Consider the following 22,902-nt stretch of genomic DNA (forward strand, 5'->3'; position numbering starts at 1 on the left):
GTAACCAGTGCCAGGACAAGAGGACATAGCCTCAAGCTGTGCCAGGGGAGATTTAGGTAGGAGGAATTTCTCTACAGAAAGGGCGATGAGACATTGGAATAGACAGGCCAAGGAAGGTGGTGGAGTCACCTTCGCTGGAGGTGTGTAAGGAAAGATTGGCTGTAGCACTCAGTGCTACGGTCTAGCTGAGATGGTGCTGTTGGGTCATCGCTTGGGCTCGATGATCTCAGCTCTCTTCCAGCCTGATTGATCCTGTGCTCCTGTGACCGCGGCCCGCCCCGCCCCGCCGGCCGCGCTCCCTCCGGAGCGGCAGGGGCGCTGTGGGGCGCGCAGCGCGCCCGCCGGGCGGGGTTCCGCCGCCGCCGCCGGGAGCGGAGCCGAGGGGAGCCGGCCGACACCGGGCCCGGGCCGGGCCGCAGGTGGGTAACGAGGCCGGGGCGGGCGCGGAGGGCGGGCCGGCCCGCGGGCGGCAGCTCCCGGCGAAGGCTGCGCCGCGCTGCCGGCCTGCTCGCTGCGAACGTGGCCGCCGGGCAGGGAGGCGGCGCCGGGGCCACGCTCCTCCCGCACCCGGCCGCTCGCTGCTTCTCCCGCGGGGCCGCCGGAGCCTCGGGCAGAGGACCCCCGGAGCGGCAGGCGTAGGGCTCGCCCCTCCCGGGAGCCCTGCGCCGTGCCCAGGGCGGGGGTGCCCCACGGGCGGCGGCGGGGAGCCCGTGCCTCTGCTGTGGCCCCCGGGCAGAGGCGGCTGTCCGTCCTGGGGGGACAGGGGCAGGCAGCCCTGCGACCTGGCTGCATGCAGGGACCGGGACAGGGAGCAGACACGAGATGTTAGTACGGACTTGTCAGCTCCAAGCTTGCATTTGACCTCAGCCCTGCCAGGCGCTGGAGGCGCGCTGAAGAGTATCAAGGCTCTAGGCAGGGATCTTTTTCAGAGCCGGGACCCAGACTGTCCATGCCGGGCAGAGGGCTGGCTGCCAGCCCGGCTCTGAAGCGGTGTCTTTGAGAGCTGCCCTTGCAGTGCCCAGGGGAGCAGCGGCCGGCTCCGTTGTCTCGGCTCCTGGGCTGCTCCGCAGAATAAGGCTCCTTTCATGCCTCAGCATGCTCCCTGCTCAGCCCCCCCGCTTTCTACCTGTAACACTGGCGTCCCTGTTCCTTCCCAGCCTGGGCAGAGAGGGCAGGGGCTGCTGCACTGAGTCAGCTCTCGGGGCCTGGGAATTGCTAGCGCAGGCATAGAGAGCCATTGTCCCTCCATAGCCTCCTCTTCACGGTCGCTGTGGGAGAGCGGAGCTGATTCTCCGCCCATGGCAGCGCTGCAGGAGCTGGCTGGGTAACAGCAGGCGCAGTCGTGCTGAATGGAGCTTGCACAGTCCCTCTCAAGTTGCAAATGTGGCAACAGACCCTGTCATTTATATCTGACTTCTGCAAAAGTGAACGGCGTTTCTGCACCCCACCGTCAGCCACGGTTACTTAATACGGACAAACCCAGGAACACTGAGCCCTGGTTTTGCATCCCACAGCATCTGTACAGCCTGCAATGGTGCCCCTGCAGCAGGAGAGATTGAGTGGAGGGGTCAGACTGTCTTTTCCAGGGAGGGGGGAGATAGAGGAGTAGGAAGCAGGCAAAGAAATCCACCCCTAGCCATGTACACCTCTCCCTGGTCTGGGAATTTCTATGTCCTTTATGTCACAGAAGGGAGTTTTCTGGGTGAAACACAGCCCCAGCTTTGGTCAGGTTATTGAACTCCAAGGGCCTGGCCACAGTAGCTGAGGATGAGAAAAGTCCCTGAGGTCTTTCCCAAGAGGTTGATGGGAGCGCTTGCTCATGAAATGGCAGGGGACTTTCTTGCCTTTAAAGTCCTTAAAGTTTGTAATTTTCTAAGTAAAGTCCCTAAGTTTGTAAATTTCTGTTTGTAAGTTTCGTGTGGGGGCTACTAGAGGTCACAGTTACACAACATTGGGGCCAGGTACACCCCTAAATAGGGCCTAAATTCCTCTGACTCGCTTGTTCCAGGTGGAGGCGGAATTAACATCTGTGTCCCTTTCAGTCACAGGAGCTTTTCTGGTGTGTGTTTATGTAGCCAGCCCACAGCACTCTCACCTGGTCCCCAAGGAACTGGGAGGCTTTTTCAATTGAGGGAACTGGGGCAGGGATGTAGCATGGACCAGGGAAATGTTCTACCCTGATGCAGGAATTTGCAGCTTGCTTTGTGAGGGGGGATGCAGGTGGCCTTGGGTGTAGGAAGTTGTTGCCTGCTTGCTCATTCTGTTGAGTACCTGATGCCCCTGAATATTGCAGGTTTGTCTCTGTGAGAGAGAGAGAACAGTGAAGGGAAGAACTCCTTCAAGGCCTATTAACGTTGTTTTAAAGCTGGCTAGATCACTTCCTACAGCTACAGCTGAAGAATATCAGCTATACCTCATTGCATAGTCCTTTTAAAATCCCAACCAGACAGCTGGTAGGAAAGTTCCTTTCCAGTCTTGCTTTCTGGCTGTGTTTTGTCAAGTGGGTGAACCCTGGTAATTTCCTCTGAGCTGTGAGGAATGCCTTGGCACAATTCCAGGGCTGCATGGGGAGGTGGGGGAGGCTGGCAGCCCCAAACCCTGCCTCTCATCCATTCACCTGGTGTAGCTGGAGGGGAAAGCTCTGAACTGTTTGCTTCCAGAGAAAGGTTGCTCATTGCCACAGGCTTGAAACATGAGCTTCTAGGTAGGAGTAAATTCTTATGTTCAGTGACCTTTTCGTTTTCCACCCAAAAGCTGTGCTAAAGGTTAACTTATAAAGGTGAGGTGTGAGGTGCTCCTTACATTTGGAGTAGGAGTGTAATCAAAACCAGATGGTTACAGCAGTGTTCTCTCTAATCCTGGGAATCCAGGGTTCTCAGTCCACATGTTCCAGAGCAACCACCTTTACCAGAAGCAAACACAGATGTCTGGCCTGTGCTTTTCAGCTCCAGAGGACTCTTCCTGCTCTGTGTGCTGCCAGCATCACTGTTGTCGCTGCAGTGGGTCCGGGTGGCTGTATTACAGGTGATGAGGATCGGGCTGGATGGTGGGTGTTACAGGCATGTGGAGTGGAGCTGCCCAGGTACCAGTAGCCCACCACCTACCTCTTTCTCTCTCCACAGATTTTTCATTCCCCTCCTGCTGGCCTCCCTCCCTATGATGGCTGCAGGTGAAGAGATCGCCCCTGCCCTGCAGGACTCGTGGGGGGACTTCTGGCTCTTCCGTTTCTTTGTTAATGCTGCTGGCTATGCCAGCATTGTGGTACCGGGCTTCCTCCTCATCCAGTACTTCAAGAGAAGGAACTACTTGGAGACAGGTAGGAGCGGGAGCTTCCCTTCCTCAACCTGCATTGTCAGGCTTGAGCCTCTCAGAGAGCTGTGTCCCAGTGCTGTCCAGCTGCTATCCTGAAACAAATTTCTCTGAGGCCCCTGTGCTAGCAGATCTGGAGGCTAGTGAGGAGGAAGGCTTCACCTCAGGCTGGTGCAGCATGTGGTGCCCAGACTTTGGTTAATTATGTCTCCATCTTCTTTTATCCTGTTCAGGCAGAGGCATTTGCTTCCCTGTCATCAAATCATGTGTGTTTGGCTCTGAGGTGAAGTCTGTACATCAGGATGATGGCTCCCTGCCACCCCGAGCAGAGCCCACAGAGTCCTCCACAGCCCGACAGATCTTCAAGCTACTCTTGTGTGCTCTTGGTCTACAGGTAGGGGTCCTGTGCATGTGTGGCTGTCCCATTCTGGAAGGAGGAAGGGGCCAGTGCATTAGTGACTGTCAGTTCCTTGGAGACCAAGCATGCAATGCTGTCCTTGATCAATACAGGGTTGGAGGATGGGAGAGGACACTCCACCTCCAAGAGCTGTGGAGGTCCGATTAGTTTTTGTCATTTGGGTTGGAGCATCCTGTCTGTCTGATCACAGTCCTCTAGAGTCTCTGAAAATTCTGTGATTCAGCAGGTTGTTAAGGCTGCTTTTGTTCTGGCTCTCATGCCAGATCAGCACATAGTTTGAGCCCTCTTTTATCCCAGGCTCTCCCATGGGTCACTGTCTGGGGCTGATGCATTCTGCCTTGATGGATTGAATTTGAGTACTGGAGAGAAAATACTTAATTCAGCTACAGATAAACAGGAATTTAAAATCTTAGATTCCCCAAGTCTCAGTCACAGCCTGAGTGAGCATCATTAGGAAGGGCAACTTTTTTGATCTATGAGGACAAGAAATAGCAGTGTGGGCAGTGAGATAGAAAAACTGAGGTGTCCTGCAGCCAGGAAACAACTCACTCTCTGGCTTACTCCCCCAGCCTATTCAGACATGCTGTGGGCCACCAAATTCTTCCATCTCTCTGTGTCTTACTTTCTTGGGAGATGTGTGGTGAGAGGAAGTCTGTTAGTTCTGTGAGAGGCTTGGTGTTGCAACAGAAGTAGTGGAGATGACAACCACGACAGTGATCATCCCTCGTGGACAATTTTGTCTGCTGGTTTTGAAATTAGAATTGATTTGGATGTAAAAACCAGGCCTAGGGTGCTGGAAGTGAAAACCAATGCAGAGGCCACTGGGAAAACTGCCAGGACCTGCCGCAGGGAGCTGGCACCAAAACCGCAGCTGTGTATCAGTAGTGTTCCCTGATTTGGTCAGTCTGGTTCCACAGGCTTAAAGCAGCTCAAAGCTAACTGCTCACTCTCACCAGGATGTTTGCATTGTGGGCTTTTCTCCCCTGCCCACTGAGCAGCTGTGCTTTGGAACAGGATGTTCCTGGTTGTAACCACATGGATCAGCAGGTTGCCTCAAATGGGTGGAGTGGGGGGTGGTCCCGTCTCCCAGTGTCTCAGGGAAGCATTGCCATGCAGAGGGTGAGCAATGCTGGGGATCTCAGGACTTCTGCTGGTCAGAGTGACCCTGAAATGCGTTAGAAAGTCTTGTTTCCCAGCCTGGCAGTCAAAGAAGGAGTCAGAATTCTTCTGTTCTCATTCTCAAGGTTGTTTATTGTTTATCTATAAAATTCTTTCTCTGACCTGCCAAGGTCCATTCAGCAGGTCAGACAGAGGCGCACTGGCCGCCCTCGGGGCGGTGTTATCTTTTATACTAAAAACTACATGTACATTATTTACCATAACTTCCCAGTACCTATCACCTATGCTAGACAGTGAGTTTCTACCTTAAACCAATCCAAAAGTGCCAGCATCACAGCAGAAGATGGAGGCCAAGAAGAAGGAGAAAGACTGGACATACCCAGATTCCTCCATCTTGCCTCCTGAACCCCCATTCTAAAAACCCAAAAAATCTATTTTTCGTCCTGTGACAAACTAATTATTCTGCTTAGACTTTCGTGGCTTGCAGATCCTCATAAAAAAAAGGTTGGTAATTTTTTCCGTGGGTTATAGTCAAAGTCAGAGGCATCTTGGGCTCTGTGCCAAGGTCTCTGAGCCCCTTGGCAGGTGTTCAGGCAATCCAGGACAGCCAGAGGGATGTCCTGAATTCCAACATGCGGAAAGCAAGGATCTCCTGGGGTCTGTTCTTCCTGTTGTTGCTGGCAACTGCTGTTGTGGGTCCTGACTCTGCCTGTGCTCCTGCTGCTTTGCAGGTTTCCTACCTCACATGGGGTGTCCTCCAAGAGCGTGTGATGACGAGAACGTACGGTGCCACTGAAACAGACCCTGGAGAGAAGTTCAAGGACTCCCAGTTCCTCGTGTTCATGAACCGCATCCTGGCCTTCACAGTGGCTGGTCTGTACTGTGCCCTGAGAAAGCAGCCACGCCATGGGGCTCCTATGTACAAATACTCCTTTGCCTCCCTCTCCAACATCCTCAGCAGCTGGTGTCAGTATGAGGCACTCAAATACATCAGCTTCCCCACCCAAGTGCTGGCCAAGGCCTCCAAAGTGATCCCAGTGATGATGATGGGCAAACTGGTGTCACGCAAGAGCTATGAGTACTGGGAGTACCTGACTGCTGCCCTCATCTCCGTGGGGGTCAGCATGTTCCTGCTCTCCAGCGCTCCTAACAGGACGGTGTCCACTGTCACCACTTTCTCTGGCATAGTGCTCCTGGCTGGCTACATCATCTTCGACAGCTTCACCTCCAACTGGCAGGACGCTCTCTTCACCTACAAGATGTCTCCCGTGCAGATGATGTTTGGTGTCAACGTTTTCTCCTGCCTTTTCACCGTGGGCTCGCTCTTGGAGCAGGGTGCCTTGCTGGAGTCGCTGCGCTTCATGGCCCGCCACTCGGAGTTCACCGCCCACGCCGTGCTGCTCTCCGTGTGCTCCGCCTGCGGCCAGCTCTTCATCTTCTACACCATCAACCAGTTTGGGGCAGCTGTCTTCACCATCATCATGACACTCCGACAGGCCTTTGCCATCCTCCTCTCCTGCCTCATCTACGGGCACACTGTCACTGTGGTGGGTGGGCTGGGCATAGCCGTTGTCTTCATGGCCCTCTTCCTGCGTGTCTACGCCCGCAGCCGCATGAAGAAGCGCAGTAAGAAGCTCCCGCCGGGCGAGACCCCTGTTCAAAAGGTCTAAGGAAGCTGAGGCCATGGCATTTGAGCCATGCCTGCTGTCCTGCCTCCACTTGAAGGCATTTGCTGGATTTCTCAGAACCCACTGAGAAGAAGAGTGGAGTATGGATAGGCAGGACCAGTGACTCAGTTTTCCACCTGCTTTTCCTGGGAAAGGGGCTGGAACAAGCCCAGGAAACGCTCTGGGCTGACACAGGTCCAAACTTTTCCATTTGCCTTAATAGGTCAAAGACTTACAGCCAAGGCACAGGCCTGGGGACACACCAGCATGGGGCTGCTGGTATTCCTGCCCCACCTCTGTCTTGTGGCTTCTCCCCAAAGTCACTGATGAACAAGGGAACTCTTCCCTGGCACTGTCTTGCCTCTGGCTAAAGCTCCTCCATTTCTGTTGGTACTACAGAGCTTGGCAGGAGGAAAGGGCAAGCAAAACACTAGGTTTCTTTTTGAAACACCTCTGAGTGAGGCAAGTCCCAAGCTGAGCCCATCGAAGGGTGGGGAGTGCTCTTCCTCCATTCCAGGAGGGGCTCTGGGTAGTACAGGCACAGGCAAGGGAAGGACTCCCAGCCTGTCCTACCCCAGGCCTGGGATCTGCTCTGGGAGGGCACTGCAGTGAAAGCCAGTACCTCCCAGTTTGGTTTTATCAATCCTTTACCCCTGCTCCAGGACACTTTTCTTTGCCCCCTCAGCCCAGGCTGATTTTTATGCAGTACCTGAGCTGGACAGTTCCCAAGGCTTGCCGAGTCCTTTGAGGTTGCTTTTTGGTTACATCTGCTGCTCTTACAGGCCAAAGGCTGCACTGCCCAGAAGCCCCAGCACCACCTCGGGGTCCCTCAGTGCTGTGAGTTCTGGGCTTTGCAGCTGCCATTCAGACAAGCACAAAGAAGCCCTCTTTCTCCTGCCAGCTGGAGGCACTGGCCCTGGTTTTCCCAGGGGCTGGCCAGAGTCTGTGCCTGGAGGGCTGGGACACAGGGCAGAGCCCGCTTGCGGTGCCTTGTTCCTGCTCCACAGACAGCTGGGGATGGAGCAGTGAAAGCTGTTCTTCCCCACAAGCCTGGGTTTTATCTGTCAATCCTTTTCTCGTCAACACAACCTGACTGACAAACCAGCAGGTTTTGGTACTTTTGCAAGGCAACTTTTTTCTCTTTTTATTTTATTAAATTAAAAATATGCTGCATATAGTGCCATGGGCGTAAATGTTGGGGTTTTTTTCCATGTACCTGGAAGGAGGAAAGAGATTTCCAACTCTTCCTGTGTCCCTAGTCTCTCTGGGACAGCAGAGTTGTCTTTCCAAATACAGGTGCCTCTCACTGTCTTTGGAATCAACCAGGGTTGCACTCCAAGGGCCTGACAGGAGATCATTGCACACTCAACTGGGGAGCACAGCCAGGTTTGGAATGCTGCTTGTGCTGGGGGGCAGGTGAAGGAGCCATTAGCCTGAGCCTAGTTTGGCTCCTAGGTTCTCTGCATGGTGCAACTTAAAGAATTCCCAGTGGGTGTAGCTACCGAGAGGTGATACAGAGGCCTGCTGAGCAGGTGCCAGCCAGGGCCAGCAGTGCTGCAGCACTTTGTGGGGTGTACTACAGCAGCCAGAGCCAGGAGAGGCTTGAGGTGTGGAAGGTCCATCCTCCTGGTACATGTGGGAGGCCTGGTGAAAAACTGGGCAAGGGTGAATATGGGGTCAGAGAAAGGGCTGGGGCCTAACACAGCTAGGGAAAGGGGACACTCAGGTGAGGGTTACAAGGGAAACAGAGGAGGAGACTAGGGACAGTGGTGACTTAGCTGAGCCTGGAGGGATACCAGAGCTGGTGCTGAGCACAGCCCAGGCTTCAGAGCACTTGGCTCTCCAGCAGTTTTACCAGTGCTCCTTTTCTAGTTCTGAGCTTTTGGAGGTGCCTGTACAACCTCACAGCTTTTCATCCTGCCTTACAAATTCACCCAAATGTCTGCACTCACCATCTGCTGACATGTGATTTCCTTTGATTAAAAACAAAAAACCACATTGCCAGGTTAGGAATGGGATACAATGGGATAACCTTTCTAATTTAAATGTAGATTTAAACAAAACATTAGTGGAAAAAAAAAACCCAGGACATTAACTTAAGAAGTTAATTTTTACTGATTCACTCTTTGGCAATACTTGCTCTCGAGACAGAAATCCTGGTTTTAAGCAATTTGCTAGCTCAGCTCCACCACTGTCCTAGCAGGCTACACCCACACAGCTTCCACACTGGCAGCAGAGTCAGTGTCTTGGTGTGCAGCAAGGGATTCCAGCAGGCTCTGCCTCCCTGTTGAAGATGGATACTTGCTAAAGCCCATTCTATTTTGTGCCTGTGGCAGCTGGCATGTGGGCAGCAAAAGAACTTAATGCAGCAGAAGAAGTTAAGTGTCACTTTTCTCTGACAAACCCCAAGGGCCATTGTGGCCAGGGGTGACAAACCTCACAGAGTTTGAGCTCAGTGCAAGGGGCAGCTCAGAGGTGATGTCCCAGGCTTCTCTTCTAGGACACAGATGGAAAGAAGGCAGATACTGCCCAACACCCAATGGCTGCAGAAGGCCAAAAAGGGCAGGCTGGAGCTGGGAGGAAAGGAGTTGAGTCTTTGGCCCAACAGCTGAAGAGAGGCTGCTTGACTACAGTCCTGAGCTGTCACTCCACACCCTGCTCCACACTGCAATGGAACAGGCCGATGGCTCCTGCCACTGTCCTGCCCCAGAGGTGCTCAGGTCAAACCTGCCAGCAGCAGCTCAGGCCTGGCACAGCTCAGCCAGCTGTCCCACACAGACTGGAAATTGGCTCCCAGACTGGGGGGCATGCAGCTCTCCAGGTGGAGAACTACTGCTCATTGGAGATGACCCCACCTGCACAGCAGGTCACACGTTCCTTCCACCCACTTCATCCTGCCAGGGCATGGAAGATATAAAGATCTCCTAAAGCAGGGCTCAGCAAGCATTCAGGGCACAGACCTACACAGCAGAGTCCAGTGCCCCTGGGAGAAGCTGAGACATTTTCCTCAGCAGAGCAGGCATGAAACACAAGGGACTCCACCATGTAAATCATCAATTCTTTAATTCCAGTAGAACAAAAATCCAGAAAAATAATCAAACAAAACCCAACCAAAATACATTATGCTATCCTGGGGCTTCAGGGAGGCAACAATTTGGAGGAAGGGCTCTCCCACCCCAGTGGAATAAGGACAGTTTGATGCCTACTGGTAACATGGGACACTCCATGAAGGGGAGAGAGGGGAAGCTTGATGCCTCCTCACACCTCCACTCCCCATCAGCTGTTCCTACACAAGCAGAAAGACACAGAACAGACAGGCCTCAGGCTACCTGAATCACTACTAACAAACAGGGAATCATGCCCTCCTGCACCCTGCCAAAAACAACCCCAACCAAACAGAGCCAAAGGAATAGACACCACCAAGAAGTCAGTAGCAGCTGGTGGCAGCAGACCATCTTCTAAGCAAACATGATAGAGCAGGGGTCTGGCAGGTGAAGGAAGAGCCTTCCTCCTTTAGTCTACCTCTTCCATGCGGGATGTATCTTCATCTCCCTCCAGAGGGGGGATTTCCTCAGGGGCAGCTGCACTGGGCTCCTCTGCAGCCATCTCATCTTCATCTATGCCTGGGAGAGGGGAGGAAAGGAAGAGATAAGGCCTCCAGATGACACCTAATCCCAGATGTACAGCCTCTCCCAGAGCAAACCTGGCTCCTACCCCCAGCCTGAGGAATGAGGCTATTAGCATCCAATAGTCCACAGAATCACAGAATATTCTGATTTGGAAGGGACCCAACAAGGATCACTGAAATCCTGCTCCTGGCTCTATACAGGACAGCCCCAACAATCACACTGTGTGCTTCAGTGTTGTCCAAACACTTCTTGAATGCTGGCAGGCTTGGTGCTGTGACCACTTCCCTGGGGAGTCTGTTCCTTGGCCAACCACTCTCTGGGTAAGAAACCCTTAACTAATACCCAACCTAAAACTCTCCTGACAAAACTCCATTACATTCCCTCAGGTCCTGTTACCGGTCACCACAGAGAAGATTCAATGCAGGCCTCTCTGCTTCCCCTGGTGAGGAAGCTGTACACTGCAATGAGGTCACCCCTCAGTCTCCTTTCCTCCAGGCTAAAAACTAATAATTGCAAGTTAACATTGTTACAAGTTATTGTCAACTCCAGCACTAATCCTGAATCAGTAGCATCTTCCCAGTAACATCTACACTAGTATATGGATACTACCTATGCCATTAGAGTGCACTCCTTAGCCAATTAACTACAAAAGATTTGTCACCCAGCATCACAAAGCCTGGAGTTTAAGCCGGAAGAATGTGGTTTAAGCCATGAGCATTTCTCTAGAGAAAAATGAAGTAAATCCAGTCAAGTCACAACTAAAGCAGTTGCAAGATTCTAGAGCTCATCAGTTTCAAATGCTGCAGGTTGCTGTTTCAGTATACTCTGAACAGAAAATTGTACTACCATACAGTCCCCCTACCTGCAACTTGACTAACAGAACACCTGACTCCTACTGAGACTAGGCAGCACAGAGATACCAAGTTAGTTGTGCCAAGCCACAGCACCTTCTGACTTACATTTTTAGCCGAATTTGGAGGAAAAGGCTGTGTGCAAGCACAAGCTGTTTCTCCAGATGGGTCACATAACCCATGAGAGACTTTTCACATTTACTCTGAAGGAATAAAAAGCCTCAGCTTGTCATCTGAACATCCTGGTGGTGGCTCCTGGTGTTGTGGAAAAGAGGGCAGTCCACCCAGAGTCCTGAGCCCTCCTGAAGTACCTTGTTCCAGGTTTACACTTTCTCCTGGCCACCTTATGTACCGAGCCACTTCAGCACACCATAGCAGCATGGCTCCCTTACTGGCCTCCCTGTGCCCCAAGACACCAGCCTGACCAGTTAACCTGCTTTCAGGCCTGCTGCAGGCTTGAGAAGTGGCATGGATACTCACCAAGCCCAAGTTTGATCATCCTGTAGATGCGGTTGGAGTGGGTCTGGGGATCTTCCAGGGAGAAACCAGAGGACAGCAGAGCAGTCTCAAAGAGCAGCACCACCAGATCTTTAACAGCTTTGTCATTCTTGTCAGCATCAGCCTTCTGGCGAAGGGTTTCTACAATTGGGTGGTCAGGGTTGATCTCCAGGTGCTTCTTGGCCATCATGTAGCCCATGGTAGAGTTGTCCCGCAGTGCCTGAGCCTTCATGATGCGCTCCATGTTGGCTGTCCAGCCGTAGGTGCTGGTGACAATGCAGCAGGGGGACGAGACCAACCGGTTTGACACAGTGACCTGCCAACATAGCCAAGGGTTAGCTGAGCAAGGCCCCCATAAGCCCTGGACTGGGCCCAGCCACAGCACACTTACAGCCCAAGTCTTTGCCCCTGGTTCACCTGGGGACACCCCAAAGCAAGCAGAGATGCTCCAAGCAGCTCCAGGACTGCTGCAGACTAATTTGGACAGCTCAGCCAGCACTTAGAGCACCCACTGCATGTTTCCCACACTTACCCTCTCCCATCAATGCACGTATTTGGGTCAGTGCCCCTCGCCTGCAGCCTGGCTGCTTAGAGCAAGATGGTGCATGCTGGGACCTCCAGTCTCCTCTAGCGGCTCCTCTGCAGGAGATGAGAGGCATGCATTGAGCGGGGGCCCCCACCTGCAGCACGGAGGACCCAGCCCTCCTCCCTCCAGCACAGGGCTAAGCTCCCTGCCCATCTCACCTTCTCCACCTTCTTGTCCAGGATTTCCTTCATAAGTTTGCAGAGATTCTCAAACTTGGCCTTGCTCTCCTCCATCTTTTTTTTCTCTTCCTCATCCTCAGGCAGCTCCAGCCCCTCTTTGGTGACTGATACCAGGGTCTTGCCATCAAACTCCTTGAGCTGCTGCACGCAGTACTCATCGATGGGCTCTGTCATGTATACCACCTCAAAGCCACGCTTCCGCACACGCTCCACAAAGGCTGAGTTAGCAACCTGCTCCTTACTCTCCCCTGTGTTTGTGGAGGGTAGAAATGAAACATCACCAAGAGGTAAGAGCTGGTTACAGCAGGACAAACACCACCAGTCACTTGGGACTCCTAAAATAAAACTGGCAGCAGCCAGGGTTCTTGGCACGGTGCCTTTTCCGCAGCCCCCAGGAATGAGCTGTAATTCAGCAGAGATGACCTGCTGAAGGCAGCAGGAAGTGTTTTAAATTAGGGTTCGTATGCAGATTACCTGCATCTACCTTGCTAGGCTCAGAGGAGCTCTGGCTCACCTGTGATGTAGTAGATACTCTTCTGGTTCTCCTTCATACGGGACACGTACTCCGAAAGCGAAGTCACCTCCTCGCCTGACTGGGACGTGTGGTACCGCAGCAGCTCCGAAAGGCGCTTGCGGTTGGTGGAGTCCTCGTGGATGCCCAGCTGGGAACAGAAGAGATGCATGAAGTCTCCAGGACAGGACTTAGGTGCACTTGGCTGCCCCTGAGGCACAGCCATCTATCTGCCCAGCTCCTGATCATTTGAGTGTTTGGCCTAGGGCAGCCAGAGGGGACAGGTGCCCACAAAGGCACTCCGAGGCATTCACAGGCTCCACTCCCTTTATCCTAACATCCACGCAGAGGAGACACAGCATAGGAACAAGATTGCTCCTCAGGCAGATGGGTCATGGGCCCTTCCCTCCTCCAGGGGTAGAGTGCCCAACTCACCTTCAGATTCTTGGAAAAAGCTTCGTAAAATTTTTTGTAGTTCTCTTTGTCTTCTGCCAGCTCAGAAAAGAGCTCCAAGCATTTCTTCACAATGTTTTTGCGGATCACTTTGAGGATCTTGCTCTGCTGGAGCATCTCACGAGAAATGTTCAGAGGAAGGTCCTCAGAGTCCACAACACCCCTGATGAAGTCTGCATAGGGGGAATGAAAACAGGTGTCAGGTTAAGGATTCTGAGCTTCAACACAGCAAGGAAAGAGCTAAAACACTGACTGCTATGCACCCACACCAGCCAGTGCCTCATCCAGTCCCTCTGTACTGGAAGTGGAACCACAGGCTGTGGGGATCCCAGGTCTGCACTGGGAGGCTGAGGCAGGGGGCTCTTACTTAGGTATTCAGGGATGAGCTCGTCACAGCTGTCCATGATGAAGACTCGCCTCACATACAGCTTAATGTTGTTCTTCTTCTTCTTGTTCTCAAAGAGGTCGAAAGGGGCACGGCGTGGGATGAAAAGCAGGGCCCTGAATTCCAGCTGCCCTTCCACAGAGAAGTGCTGTGGAACCAGGAAAAAAAAAACAGTTGCTGGGGTGCTTCACTTCTCCTTTCTCCAGCTCCCACAGCAGGGAGGCTCAACTGCCACTCCTCAGCACTGAGGCTGGCAAGGGGGCACAGCAACATCTCTAGCATCCAAGCAGCCTGCATTTCCTTCTGCTCAGGCCTACTTTCCCCTGTGTGCCAAGGTTCTCTGGCATACAGCAGGCTTGGACAGAGAAGTCAGTGCTTCTCTGAGACCCCACATCCTCCTATCTTGCTTATGGACTGGCACTGCCAATCCTTCCACCTGCAGGGGAGTCACAGTGCAGGTTGCTCCATCACCAAGTGGCCTGAGAGTGCTCAGTCTCACAGAGGCACAATCATGTGGTGACTCTGGATAAGGGCTGGAAAGGGGCCTCTCCCTGGAAGGCAGGGTAGCCCAGCACCCACCTTGACAGCCAAGTGGTCCTCCCAGTCATTGGTGAGGCTCTTGTAGAACTCGCCATACTCCTCCTGGGTGATGTCATCAGGGTTGCGGGTCCAAATTGGTTTGGTCTTGTTCAGCTCCTCCTGGTCAATATATTTCTCCTTGATTTTCTTGGTCTTTTTCTTCTTGCCTTTGTCTCCCTCCTCCTCCTCATCAGAGCCCACATCCTCAATTTTGGGTTTCTCTTCATCTTTGGACACTGACTCTTCATCCTTCTCATCTTTTTCCTCCTCTGCTTCATCATCACTGATCTCTTTCTCACGTTCTTTCTCCAGCTGTGGAAAAAGAAACAAGCAATAGTCAGGTTTAGTCCCAAGTTACCAAGAATCCTTTAGCTCTAGATGAGAAAAATGGTATCCTCCAAAGCCAAACAGGTGTATCATCTGGAATGAAAACTCTTGGAACCAGTCCTCAAAAGTCCCTCATCATGCAACCAAAAGCTATGTCTGAGAAAAGTGGCAGGAACCCTCCTTTTTCCATGGCTGATTTAAGATGATCTTCAGCTGCAGAGATCAAGGGCCTTTAGTGTGGCTGGATACCCACCTCCTTCACCTCCAGTAAGCCCTCAGCCTCAAACCACCTTTGGCCACAGAAGCTGAGAGCACCACTGCTCAGTACCCAGGAACTACAGAAGGGACCCAAAGGGATCATACACTGGGCCTTTTGTGTGCTCCTGTTTCAAACACCACCCACACCTGCCTCCACCTTTCCATCTGGCTCCCACAGCCCTTTCCTTACGTACATAGAGCGTGATGGGGTAGCCAATGAACTGGGAGTGCTTCTTCACCACCTCTTTCACACGACGCTCCTCCAAGTACTCAGTCTGGTCCTCCTTCAAGTGCAGGATCACTTTGGTGCCACGTCCAATGGGCTCACCTGCAGTATGGGGAGAGAAATATCAGCATTTCAGGGCAGAGACCAAGCGTGACCAGCTCCTCCAGCCTCAATGTATGTGATAGCCAGCATTAACCAGTGTGACTGACAGTGCAGCACAGCTCTAGGGAGCACCAGCAAAAGGGGAGCTGCTGGCAGGAAAACGTGCTTGGCTTTTTGTACAGTACGCACCGTGGTCAGTTCGGACAGTGAATGAGCCCCCAGCTGATGACTCCCAGGCATACTGCTCATCATCATTGTGCTTGGTAATGACAACCACCTTCTCAGCCACCAGATAGGCAGAATAGAAACCCACACCGAACTGCCCAATCATGGAGATGTCTGCGCCAGCCTGTGAAAGCAGAGAGCAGCTGCTAACACCAGGGTGGAGGTAGAAAATGTCTGTGACTGATTCACAGCAGCAAAGAACTGGGTCAAGCACACTGAGAAAAACATGCAAGTGCCAACAGGCAACCAGCTCTACCCTGAGCTCCTCCCTGGTGTTAGAAAGGTGGGGGAAGCACACTTGAGTAGGCCAACATTTCCCATGGCAAACAAGGCAGCAGGGCCTTTTTATTGTTTATTTATTATCTGTACATTCAGTGTCAGCCTGTGACCCAGGGAACCCATGCAGCCCAAGGCAACCCACCTGCAGGGCTTCCATGAAGGCTTTGGTCCCAGATTTGGCAATGGTGCCCAGGTTGTTGATGAGATCTGCTTTTGTCATCCCAATGCCAGTGTCCACCAGGGTCAGCGTGCGGTCCCGGGGGTTGGGGATGATGTCAATTTTCAGGTCTTTCCCACTGTCCAGCTTGGAGGGGTCGGTCAGGCTCTCGTAGCGGATCTTATCCAGGGCCTAGGGGAGAAAGGGATGCTCGACATGGCCTCCCTACTCGACAGCCTTCTCCACCCCTCCCTGCACAAGCCTTCCCGGAGAGCCAGGAATCGGCCTCTCCCCGGGCACCCCTGCAAGGACACCAGCCCGACCCCGACCCCCCGGCAGAGAAAGGAGCCCGCTCCCGCCCGGGCTCACGTCGGAGGCGTTGGAAATGAGCTCCCGCAGGAAGATCTCCTTATTGGAATAGAAGGTGTTGATAATGAGCGACATGAGCTGGGCGATCTCCGCCTGGAAGGCGAAGGTCTCCGCATCCTCCTCCTCATGCTGCACTTTCTCGGGCATCTACAAGACAAACACATGCCTGTTTTCAGTGCATTTTCAGGGCATGAGCGCCAGAGAGGGGGCGGTGGGGGCATCAGGCCCAGTCCCATTCCCCGTCCCGTCCCTACCGTCTCGGGCGTGAGGGACCGGTGAAAGAGCTACATCCCCCCTCCGGCCGCTTTTTATAGGCACGGAACGAGGGGGGAGCCTCACGGCACATTGTATCCTTCCGCCTTAAAGGGGTCTTGGTCAGCAGCCCACAGATCCATGGTGTATGGGAGGCACCGGCGTTGCCGTTTAGCGGCGGCCATGGCGGGGGCGGGCGTGCAAGGGATGCTCGGCTTCACGCTGCCGCTCTGCGGTCGCCAGCCGCGGCTCCCCGCCGCCCTTCGCCGCGCCGCTCGGAGGGCCGCAGGAGCGGGACCTCCGAGCGCCACGGCGAGGGGCGGCGGGGAGCCCCAGCGAGGAACTCTTTTCCGCGCCCCGTCGCGGAGGAATACAGCCGCGGCTAGAAAACCATTCGAGAGTATTCCACAGAGGGTACGGCGGCGCCTCCTCGGCTCCATGGCTGGGGCAGGGAACTGGGAACCCGCACTGCCCCAGCTTCAGCCTGCAGCTCCCCCCGAGGCCGGGAGCCGCGTAGTTCTGCCGGCCTGAGGCTGCGTGGAACTTAAGCCCAGCGGCAGCAGGGGCGGGGACGGAAGGTGTCAGGGCCGGAGTGTGTGGCAGGCCCGTGTCACCGCTGCAAAACAGTGTTTGGAGACGTTGTCCTTACAATGTCCAAGGGAAATAATAATACAAATAATCTTAAGCCTTACCATTCCAGTATCTGCAGTACTCTGTCCGCTTCTGAGCTCCTCAGGACAAGAGAGACAAGGAGCCCCTGGAGCCGGCCCAGTGGAGGGTAAAAAAGATGATTAAGGGACAGGAGCATCTCTCTTAAGAGGAAAGAATGAGGGAACTGGGCCTATTCCGCCTCGAGATGACTGAGAGGGGAGCTCATCAATGCCTATAAGTATCTCAGGGGAGGGTGTGGAGGACAGAGCCAGGCTCTGCTCAGTGCTGCCAAGCAATAGGACAAGAGGCAGAAAGCACAAACTGATGCACGGGGAGTTCTACCTGAAAATGAGGAAGAACTTTACTGTGTGGCTGACCCAGCACTGGAACAGATTATCCACAGAGATTGTGGAGACTCTATCACTGGAGGTCCTCAAGAACTGTCTGGACACAATCCTTTGCCTGTGCTCTAGGATGACCCTGCTTAAGCAGAGATGGTGGACCAGATGATCCACTGTGGTGCCTTCCAACCTCACCATTCTGTGATTTTGTGTTGAAGCCGTGGGTACAAAAGCTCTGACCAGCAAAGGAAGCTGGAAGTGGGATGAGGGGACCCGAGCTCCCACATGGGTTTTGGTGCCTGGTGGTGCAAAGAGGTGATGGCTGTGAATGATGTGGGACAGAGGGAAGAGGATTCCCGCTGGCAGGCTGGTGTAGTTCACCCCAGGAGCAGGAGGTGGCACTCTGGCTGTTCCCAGGCACAAGGAAAGCTCCCAGATGCAGTGCTGCACATCACTGCACCTCAAAATATGAAGGTGCATCTGCTCTTTGTCAGAGGTGTCAGTGGTCCCTTGGTGTACCTCGAGGGCAGCATCCCTGGGGTGCTGGTGGATGAGAGGCTGGCCATGAGTTCACCACGTGCACTCACAGCTCAGAAACACAGTGGTGTCCTGGACTGCATCCAAAGCAGCACAGCCAGAAGGGCAAGGGACAGTTTTCTGCCCCTCTGCCCTGGTGAGAGCCCACCTGCAGTGCTGCATCCAGCTCTGGGGCCCCTGCACAGGAAGGACTTGCACCTTTTGGAGATAGTCCATAGGAGGAACAGCAACATGATCAGAGGGATGGAGCACTTCTCCTCAAGGGATGTCTGAGAGAATTTGGATTGTTCAGCCTGGGGAAAGCTTTGGTGTGACCTAATTGTGGCCTTCCAGTACCTGATGGGCACCCACAATAAAGATGGACAGGGACAAAGAGCATGTAGTTACAGGACAAGGGGGAATGGTTTCAAACAGAGGGAAGGTTTAGATGTTGGGCAAGAAATTTATTGCTCTGAGTGTGGTGAGGCACTGGAACAGGTTGCCCAGAGAAGCTGTGGATGCCCCACCCCTCAAAGTCTTCTGGGCTGGGCTGGATGGGGCTGCAAGTAACCTGGTGGAGTGGAAGTTGTCACAGCCCATAGCAGGGGGTTTGGAACTGGCTGATCTTCGAGGCCCCTTGCAACCTGAGCCATTCAGATGTTACGGTTCTACGATCCCCTGCCCACACTGGCTGTGTCCTCACAGCTGGGCCTGGCTGTGCAGGGCATGCACACACCATTCCCACCATTTCTGATGCTGGTGGCAGGGGACTACAGGATGGTAAGGAAATGCCAGGGCCCTCTCACTTCAACCCTTGACCCTCCACAGCCCCTCTCCCCTGTGGTGACAAACACACACACCGAAAGGAGCATTTTGTCCTTTTTATAGAAAATGGCAACTGTATAACACATTTACACAACAAGGGACAGGAAAGCCAAGGGTAAGGTGAGGCCTTCCCTTGTAGCACACATGGGTAGGGAAGGCAGCTTTGTTGGGAAGGGAGTTGCTGCTTTTCCTCTTGTAACCAACAGTAAAACCTCCTGTCACACAACCAGTAGGCTGAAAAAAAACCCAATGTCAGAATCACCAAAAAAAAAGGGAAGAGAGGCAGGGAGAGGGGGAGAAGGCGGGGTGTGGAGACCTCCTCCTCCCTCAGCCTAGCCAAGGTGTTGGCTCTTTCTGTGGCTGGGACACAGATGTCTACACTTTTGGGACACACTGGTTGGGGGGATGTGCGTATAGCAGAGAGCAGGGATGGGAGGCTGGCTGGGGCTCTCCTCCCCATTCACAAGTCTACCAGCAGGAGGGTGTGGGATATTTCCAGGCCCCCTAGGAGGAGAGTATCTCCTAGGTGCTTTGGAGACAAGGGCAAGAGAAGGAGTAACACTAATTACCAGCCTTTCACTCTCTCAGAGAGAAAGAGGCTGAAAATGGCTTTCGGCCTTGAGCCAGGGAAGTTACACAGCATGGGAGGCAGCTGGAGATCCCGGGGGTCTTACAACACACACAGCACGGGGAAGGAGAAGGCACGGAAGCCTGAAGGCATCACACAGCCGAGCGTGGCAGGAACCAGGCCAAGCCTGCGGGAGTGGAACCGTCCCTGGGTGTGCTGTGGCAGTGTGATTTGGCAGGGACAGGTGGGAGCTGTTATTTCCCCACAGTGCTGAGGTGTCCAGGCCCTCAGTGGAGGATGCGGAGCCATCTCTTGGTGTCCCTGCACCCTCTGTGTGCCTCTGCTAGATGAGCATTCGGACCAGAAAGGAGAGAGCAGCTCCTAGGGCCAAACCCAGTGACAGGAAAAACGCCATGACAGCTCCAGCTGTCTCTGCTTCGTGCACAAGCACTTTCCTAGGGGAGAAACAAGTGTCAGATCCATCCTCAGGATGCATGTCCAGTGCCCTGCTGTTCAGTTTGCAGCAGAGGAACGGCAAGAAGAAATCCCCCTTGGCTTCCAGAGCACAAGAACTCCAAGTCTCCACACTGTTGGCTCATAAAGTGCATCAGGCAGGCCACCCTGAAGCTCCTGGCACCAGGGACATCCCTCTCTGACCCCCGTGGGGCTCCTTGAGCTGCCTGTGCTAGGCAAGGCTGCTCAACCTGCTGTGGGTGCTGTGCCATGCTTTGCTTCCCTCCAGATCTCCGCCGCACCCAGCCCCTTCCCCTGTGTGGCAAGTGGGGAAAATGGAGAGCCCAGACAGCTTCCTCATCCCTAGGATATGGAGGCACAAGCCTGGGAGATGGGACACTGTGGGTAGTGACAATTCCTTTCTGTGCCTGTGGCATCTTCTCCAAATGCCAGAACTGGGCAGAGCTAGACTCCACAACTCATTCCAGGGCTGGCATCTGGGAGCATAACCAACCCTTCCCTTGTCCCCAGCTCGCACTCACTTTGGCCCGAAGCACATGCAAAGGCTGGCCAGGTAGCCATTGGAGATGGAGAAGAAGATCATGAAGATGATGTACCAGGCGTCATGAGAGAACACAACAGGCAGGTAGTAACGGGGCTGCACGTTGCACAGCATGAAAAGAGGGACAAAGATGACACGGAGGACCACCATCACTGGCAGGAGGCAGCTGTCCATCCCGGGCTGGGAGAAAAACACAGATTGCTGAGCAGCTGAGAACTGCACATTCCCCATCCCATGGCATGCTGGCAGGGCTGTCCCTACTGCACCAGGGCTGTGGAGGAGCCACAGGGATGCCAAAGCTACTGAAAGACTTTCCTGGCCGCAACAAATCTCAGCATCACCACCGGCAGTCGTAAGTAGGTTCTAGGTCTGAAAGCCCTGTTGCAGGTGACTTGAAGCAGCACTAGAGCCAAAATACTGAGCCAGGGTTGTGGGCAACTGTTAAGCCCTGCTGGCAATAGTCAGGCAGGCCAGAGAGCTTTGTGCACGCTCATGCAGTGAGCCAGGGTGCAGAACAAGGCTGGCTGAGGTAAAGCCCCTCTGGCACCTCAGCGCCTGCAAACGGCTTTAGCCAGCTCTTCAGCGTCCTACGCCATCCCCTGCAAGCAGGGCAAGATCCAGCAATCTGAGAAAGGGATTATGCTGGGGCTGTTTTGGAATGTGCTGGGAAAGGCATGGACTGAGTTACAGTCTCCTTAGGTCCTACCAGAGTTCCTGAGCAACTAAGGCTGGGACAAAAGAGGTGCCATCCCCCTGTGTTGTCCCTGCAGCTGGGACTAAGGCAGCCCCTAGACTGAGACAGACCTCATCCCCACCACAGCTGCCTTGGGAGCAGCTGGGCTGGCGTGGCCACAGGAAACTCCATGAACACAGGAGGAAATGAGGTTAGGCCAGCTGCTATGCCCATGGGGCAAACTGGAGACAGCAGCTGCCTCTCCTGCTTGAGGAGAAAAAGAGTGAGCGGGGCCCCAACCAGGGAAATGTGGCCTAAACCACATGCAGTCAGACTTTCCACACAGCCTTGTTTTGGAAACATCTCCTGCTGGGTCATCCCACCATGGAGGCTGTGGCCTGGACACCAGGCAAGGCGGCTCATGGCCAAGACTGAAGGCAACAAGCACCGATGGCCAGCAGAGAAGCAGCTCCAGGCCATGGGGAAGGCAGGCCCAGGCAGACCCCATGGGGCATGTGGTCCTGAGGAGCTTCTCCAAACAAACATCCTGAACAATACAGGGGGAAACAGGGGTGGGTGAAAGGGCAGGAAGAGACCCAGACAGGAAAGCCCCTTTCCTTGCCCATCCTGAGGAGATGAGAGCAAGGGGATGTGACAAGGGACAGTTCTGTGACCCACATGGCATGGCCCTGCCCTGCTCCAGGACAAGGGTCTTTGAAGCAGCTGTGTCCTGTGCCAAGGCCAGAGGTTTTATTTTGGGCTGCCCTGTCTTTCACCCTCTTTCCCTGTCGCCATCCTGTCTCGTCATTTGCATAGCTGGAGTGAAGGTTTGTTTACAGAGAGGCTGAAATGGAGGAGGCACCTTCATCCAAGCCATGTTGAAAGAGAGGTGGGAGGACAGAACAACACTGTGGTTCTTGGCTCTGACCCATAAATCTGCGCTTAGAGCTTAAAGCAGGAGTTATCTCTGCACCTCCTTCCTGCTCCAAGGCCTGGATGGCAGCCCCAGTGAGAGCTGTGGCTGAAGGACCTAGGGATAGACACTGCCTGGCATTTGCTTCCTGCCCCATACTTACCCATGTGAAGAGGGCAGTGAGACTCCGGCCTGTCCAGTCAAAGACGTTAAAGAGCAGGAAGCAGGAGACAGGAATGAAGTAGAAACCTGAAGAAGGGCATGGTCAGTGAGAATCCAAGTGTGCCCCAGTCCCTCATACCCACTGCATGGAGACTGACTGTCTTTCAGATCTAGGTCCTACCAGTTTCCCACTAAGGCCTGGAATGGTCTCCCAGCCAGGCTGGTGTCCACATCCAAACCATCATGCACAGTGGTTCCCTCTTCCCTTCCAGCATTCTGTATTGGGCTTGTGTGGCAAGGTTTTGGTAACAGGGTGCGCTACAGGGGTGGCTCCTGAGAGAAGCTGCTAGAAGCACCCCTAGGTCTGACAGAGCCAATGTCAGATGGCTCCAAGATGAACCCACCACTGGCAAAGGCCATCAGTGACAGTGGTAGGGCCAATGGGATGACATATTGAAAAGGGAAAAAAAAAAAATCTCAACATGTGCAATTGTACCCGGAGAGAGAAGTGAGAATATGTGACAGAAACAGCTCCGCAGACACCAAGACCAGTGGAAAAGGAGGGGGGGAAGGCGCTCCAGATGTCAGAGCAAAAATTCCCCTACAGCCTGTGGTGAAGACCATGGTGAGGCAGACTGCCCTCCTGCAACCCAAGGAGGTCAAGTGAGTCAATATCCACCTGCTGCCTGTGAACACCACCCTACTCTGAAGCAGGTTTGCCAGCAGGACTTCTGACCCTGCAGGGGATCCATGCTGGAACAGTCTGTTCCCGAAGGATTGTGTCCCGATGGAAGGGACCCAGGATGAAGCAGTTCATGAAAAACTGCAGCCTATGGGAAGCACTCACATTGGATTTCAA

The 22,902-nt window shown here is 53.9% G+C and overlaps 3 protein-coding genes across 12 annotated transcripts in view; 1 reads left to right on the forward strand and 2 right to left on the reverse strand.

The window, feature by feature from the left end:
* The first annotated feature begins 324 nt into the window (after window positions 1-324).
* SLC35B2 (solute carrier family 35 member B2) lies at window positions 325-7,694 on the forward strand. 3 transcript variants are annotated; one of them, XM_071428572.1, is made up of 5 exons: window positions 404-419; window positions 2,946-3,024; window positions 3,123-3,316; window positions 3,543-3,703; window positions 5,578-7,694. In XM_071428572.1, exons 3-5 carry the CDS (start codon window positions 3,157-3,159, stop codon window positions 6,514-6,516), a joined length of 1,260 nt encoding a protein of 419 aa, XP_071284673.1. In that variant the 5' UTR covers window positions 404-419; window positions 2,946-3,024; window positions 3,123-3,156; the 3' UTR covers window positions 6,517-7,694. The 3 variants fall into 3 exon arrangements, with proteins under 3 accessions (XP_071284655.1, XP_071284673.1, XP_071284665.1); XM_071428554.1 differs by lacking the exon at window positions 2,946-3,024 and having other exon boundaries at window positions 325-419; XM_071428564.1 differs by lacking the exon at window positions 404-419 and having other exon boundaries at window positions 2,952-3,046.
* Window positions 7,695-9,559: 1,865 nt separating this feature from the next.
* Window positions 9,560-16,657, reverse strand: HSP90AB1 (heat shock protein 90 alpha family class B member 1). Of its 2 annotated transcripts, none has more exons than XM_071428455.1 (12): window positions 16,382-16,654; window positions 16,128-16,274; window positions 15,744-15,950; window positions 15,287-15,446; window positions 14,964-15,097; window positions 14,185-14,496; window positions 13,588-13,753; window positions 13,203-13,393; window positions 12,771-12,918; window positions 12,236-12,504; window positions 11,474-11,807; window positions 9,560-10,136 (listed from the first exon to the last, which is right to left on the reverse strand). In XM_071428455.1, the coding sequence occupies exons 2-12, from the start codon at window positions 16,272-16,274 to the stop codon at window positions 10,027-10,029; spliced, it is 2,178 nt and encodes a 725-aa protein (XP_071284556.1). In that variant the 5' UTR covers window positions 16,382-16,654; the 3' UTR covers window positions 9,560-10,026. The 2 variants fall into 2 exon arrangements, 1 of the variants encoding a protein (XP_071284556.1); XR_011679428.1 differs by lacking the exon at window positions 9,560-10,136 and adding an exon at window positions 12,024-12,130 and having other exon boundaries at window positions 11,673-11,807; window positions 16,382-16,657.
* Window positions 16,658-18,753: 2,096 nt separating this feature from the next.
* Window positions 18,754-22,902, reverse strand: part of SLC29A1 (solute carrier family 29 member 1 (Augustine blood group)) — a 33,566-nt gene continuing 29,417 nt past the window's right edge. For all 7 annotated transcript variants that reach the window (XM_071428509.1, XM_071428533.1, XM_071428523.1 and 4 more), the window contains 3 exons: window positions 22,045-22,130; window positions 20,276-20,475; window positions 18,754-19,735 (listed from right to left, as the gene is read on the reverse strand). In XM_071428509.1, coding sequence (XP_071284610.1) covers window positions 19,624-19,735; window positions 20,276-20,475; window positions 22,045-22,130 — 398 coding nt within the window. In that variant the 3' untranslated portion in view covers window positions 18,754-19,623. The remainder of the gene's footprint in view (window positions 19,736-20,275; window positions 20,476-22,044; window positions 22,131-22,902) is intronic.

This window comes from Agelaius tricolor, unplaced genomic scaffold (assembly GCF_023055355.1).
Source record: "Agelaius tricolor isolate 1412-34295 unplaced genomic scaffold, bAgeTri1.0.p SCAF_1, whole genome shotgun sequence".
Classification (NCBI taxonomy): Eukaryota; Metazoa; Chordata; class Aves; order Passeriformes; family Icteridae; genus Agelaius; species Agelaius tricolor.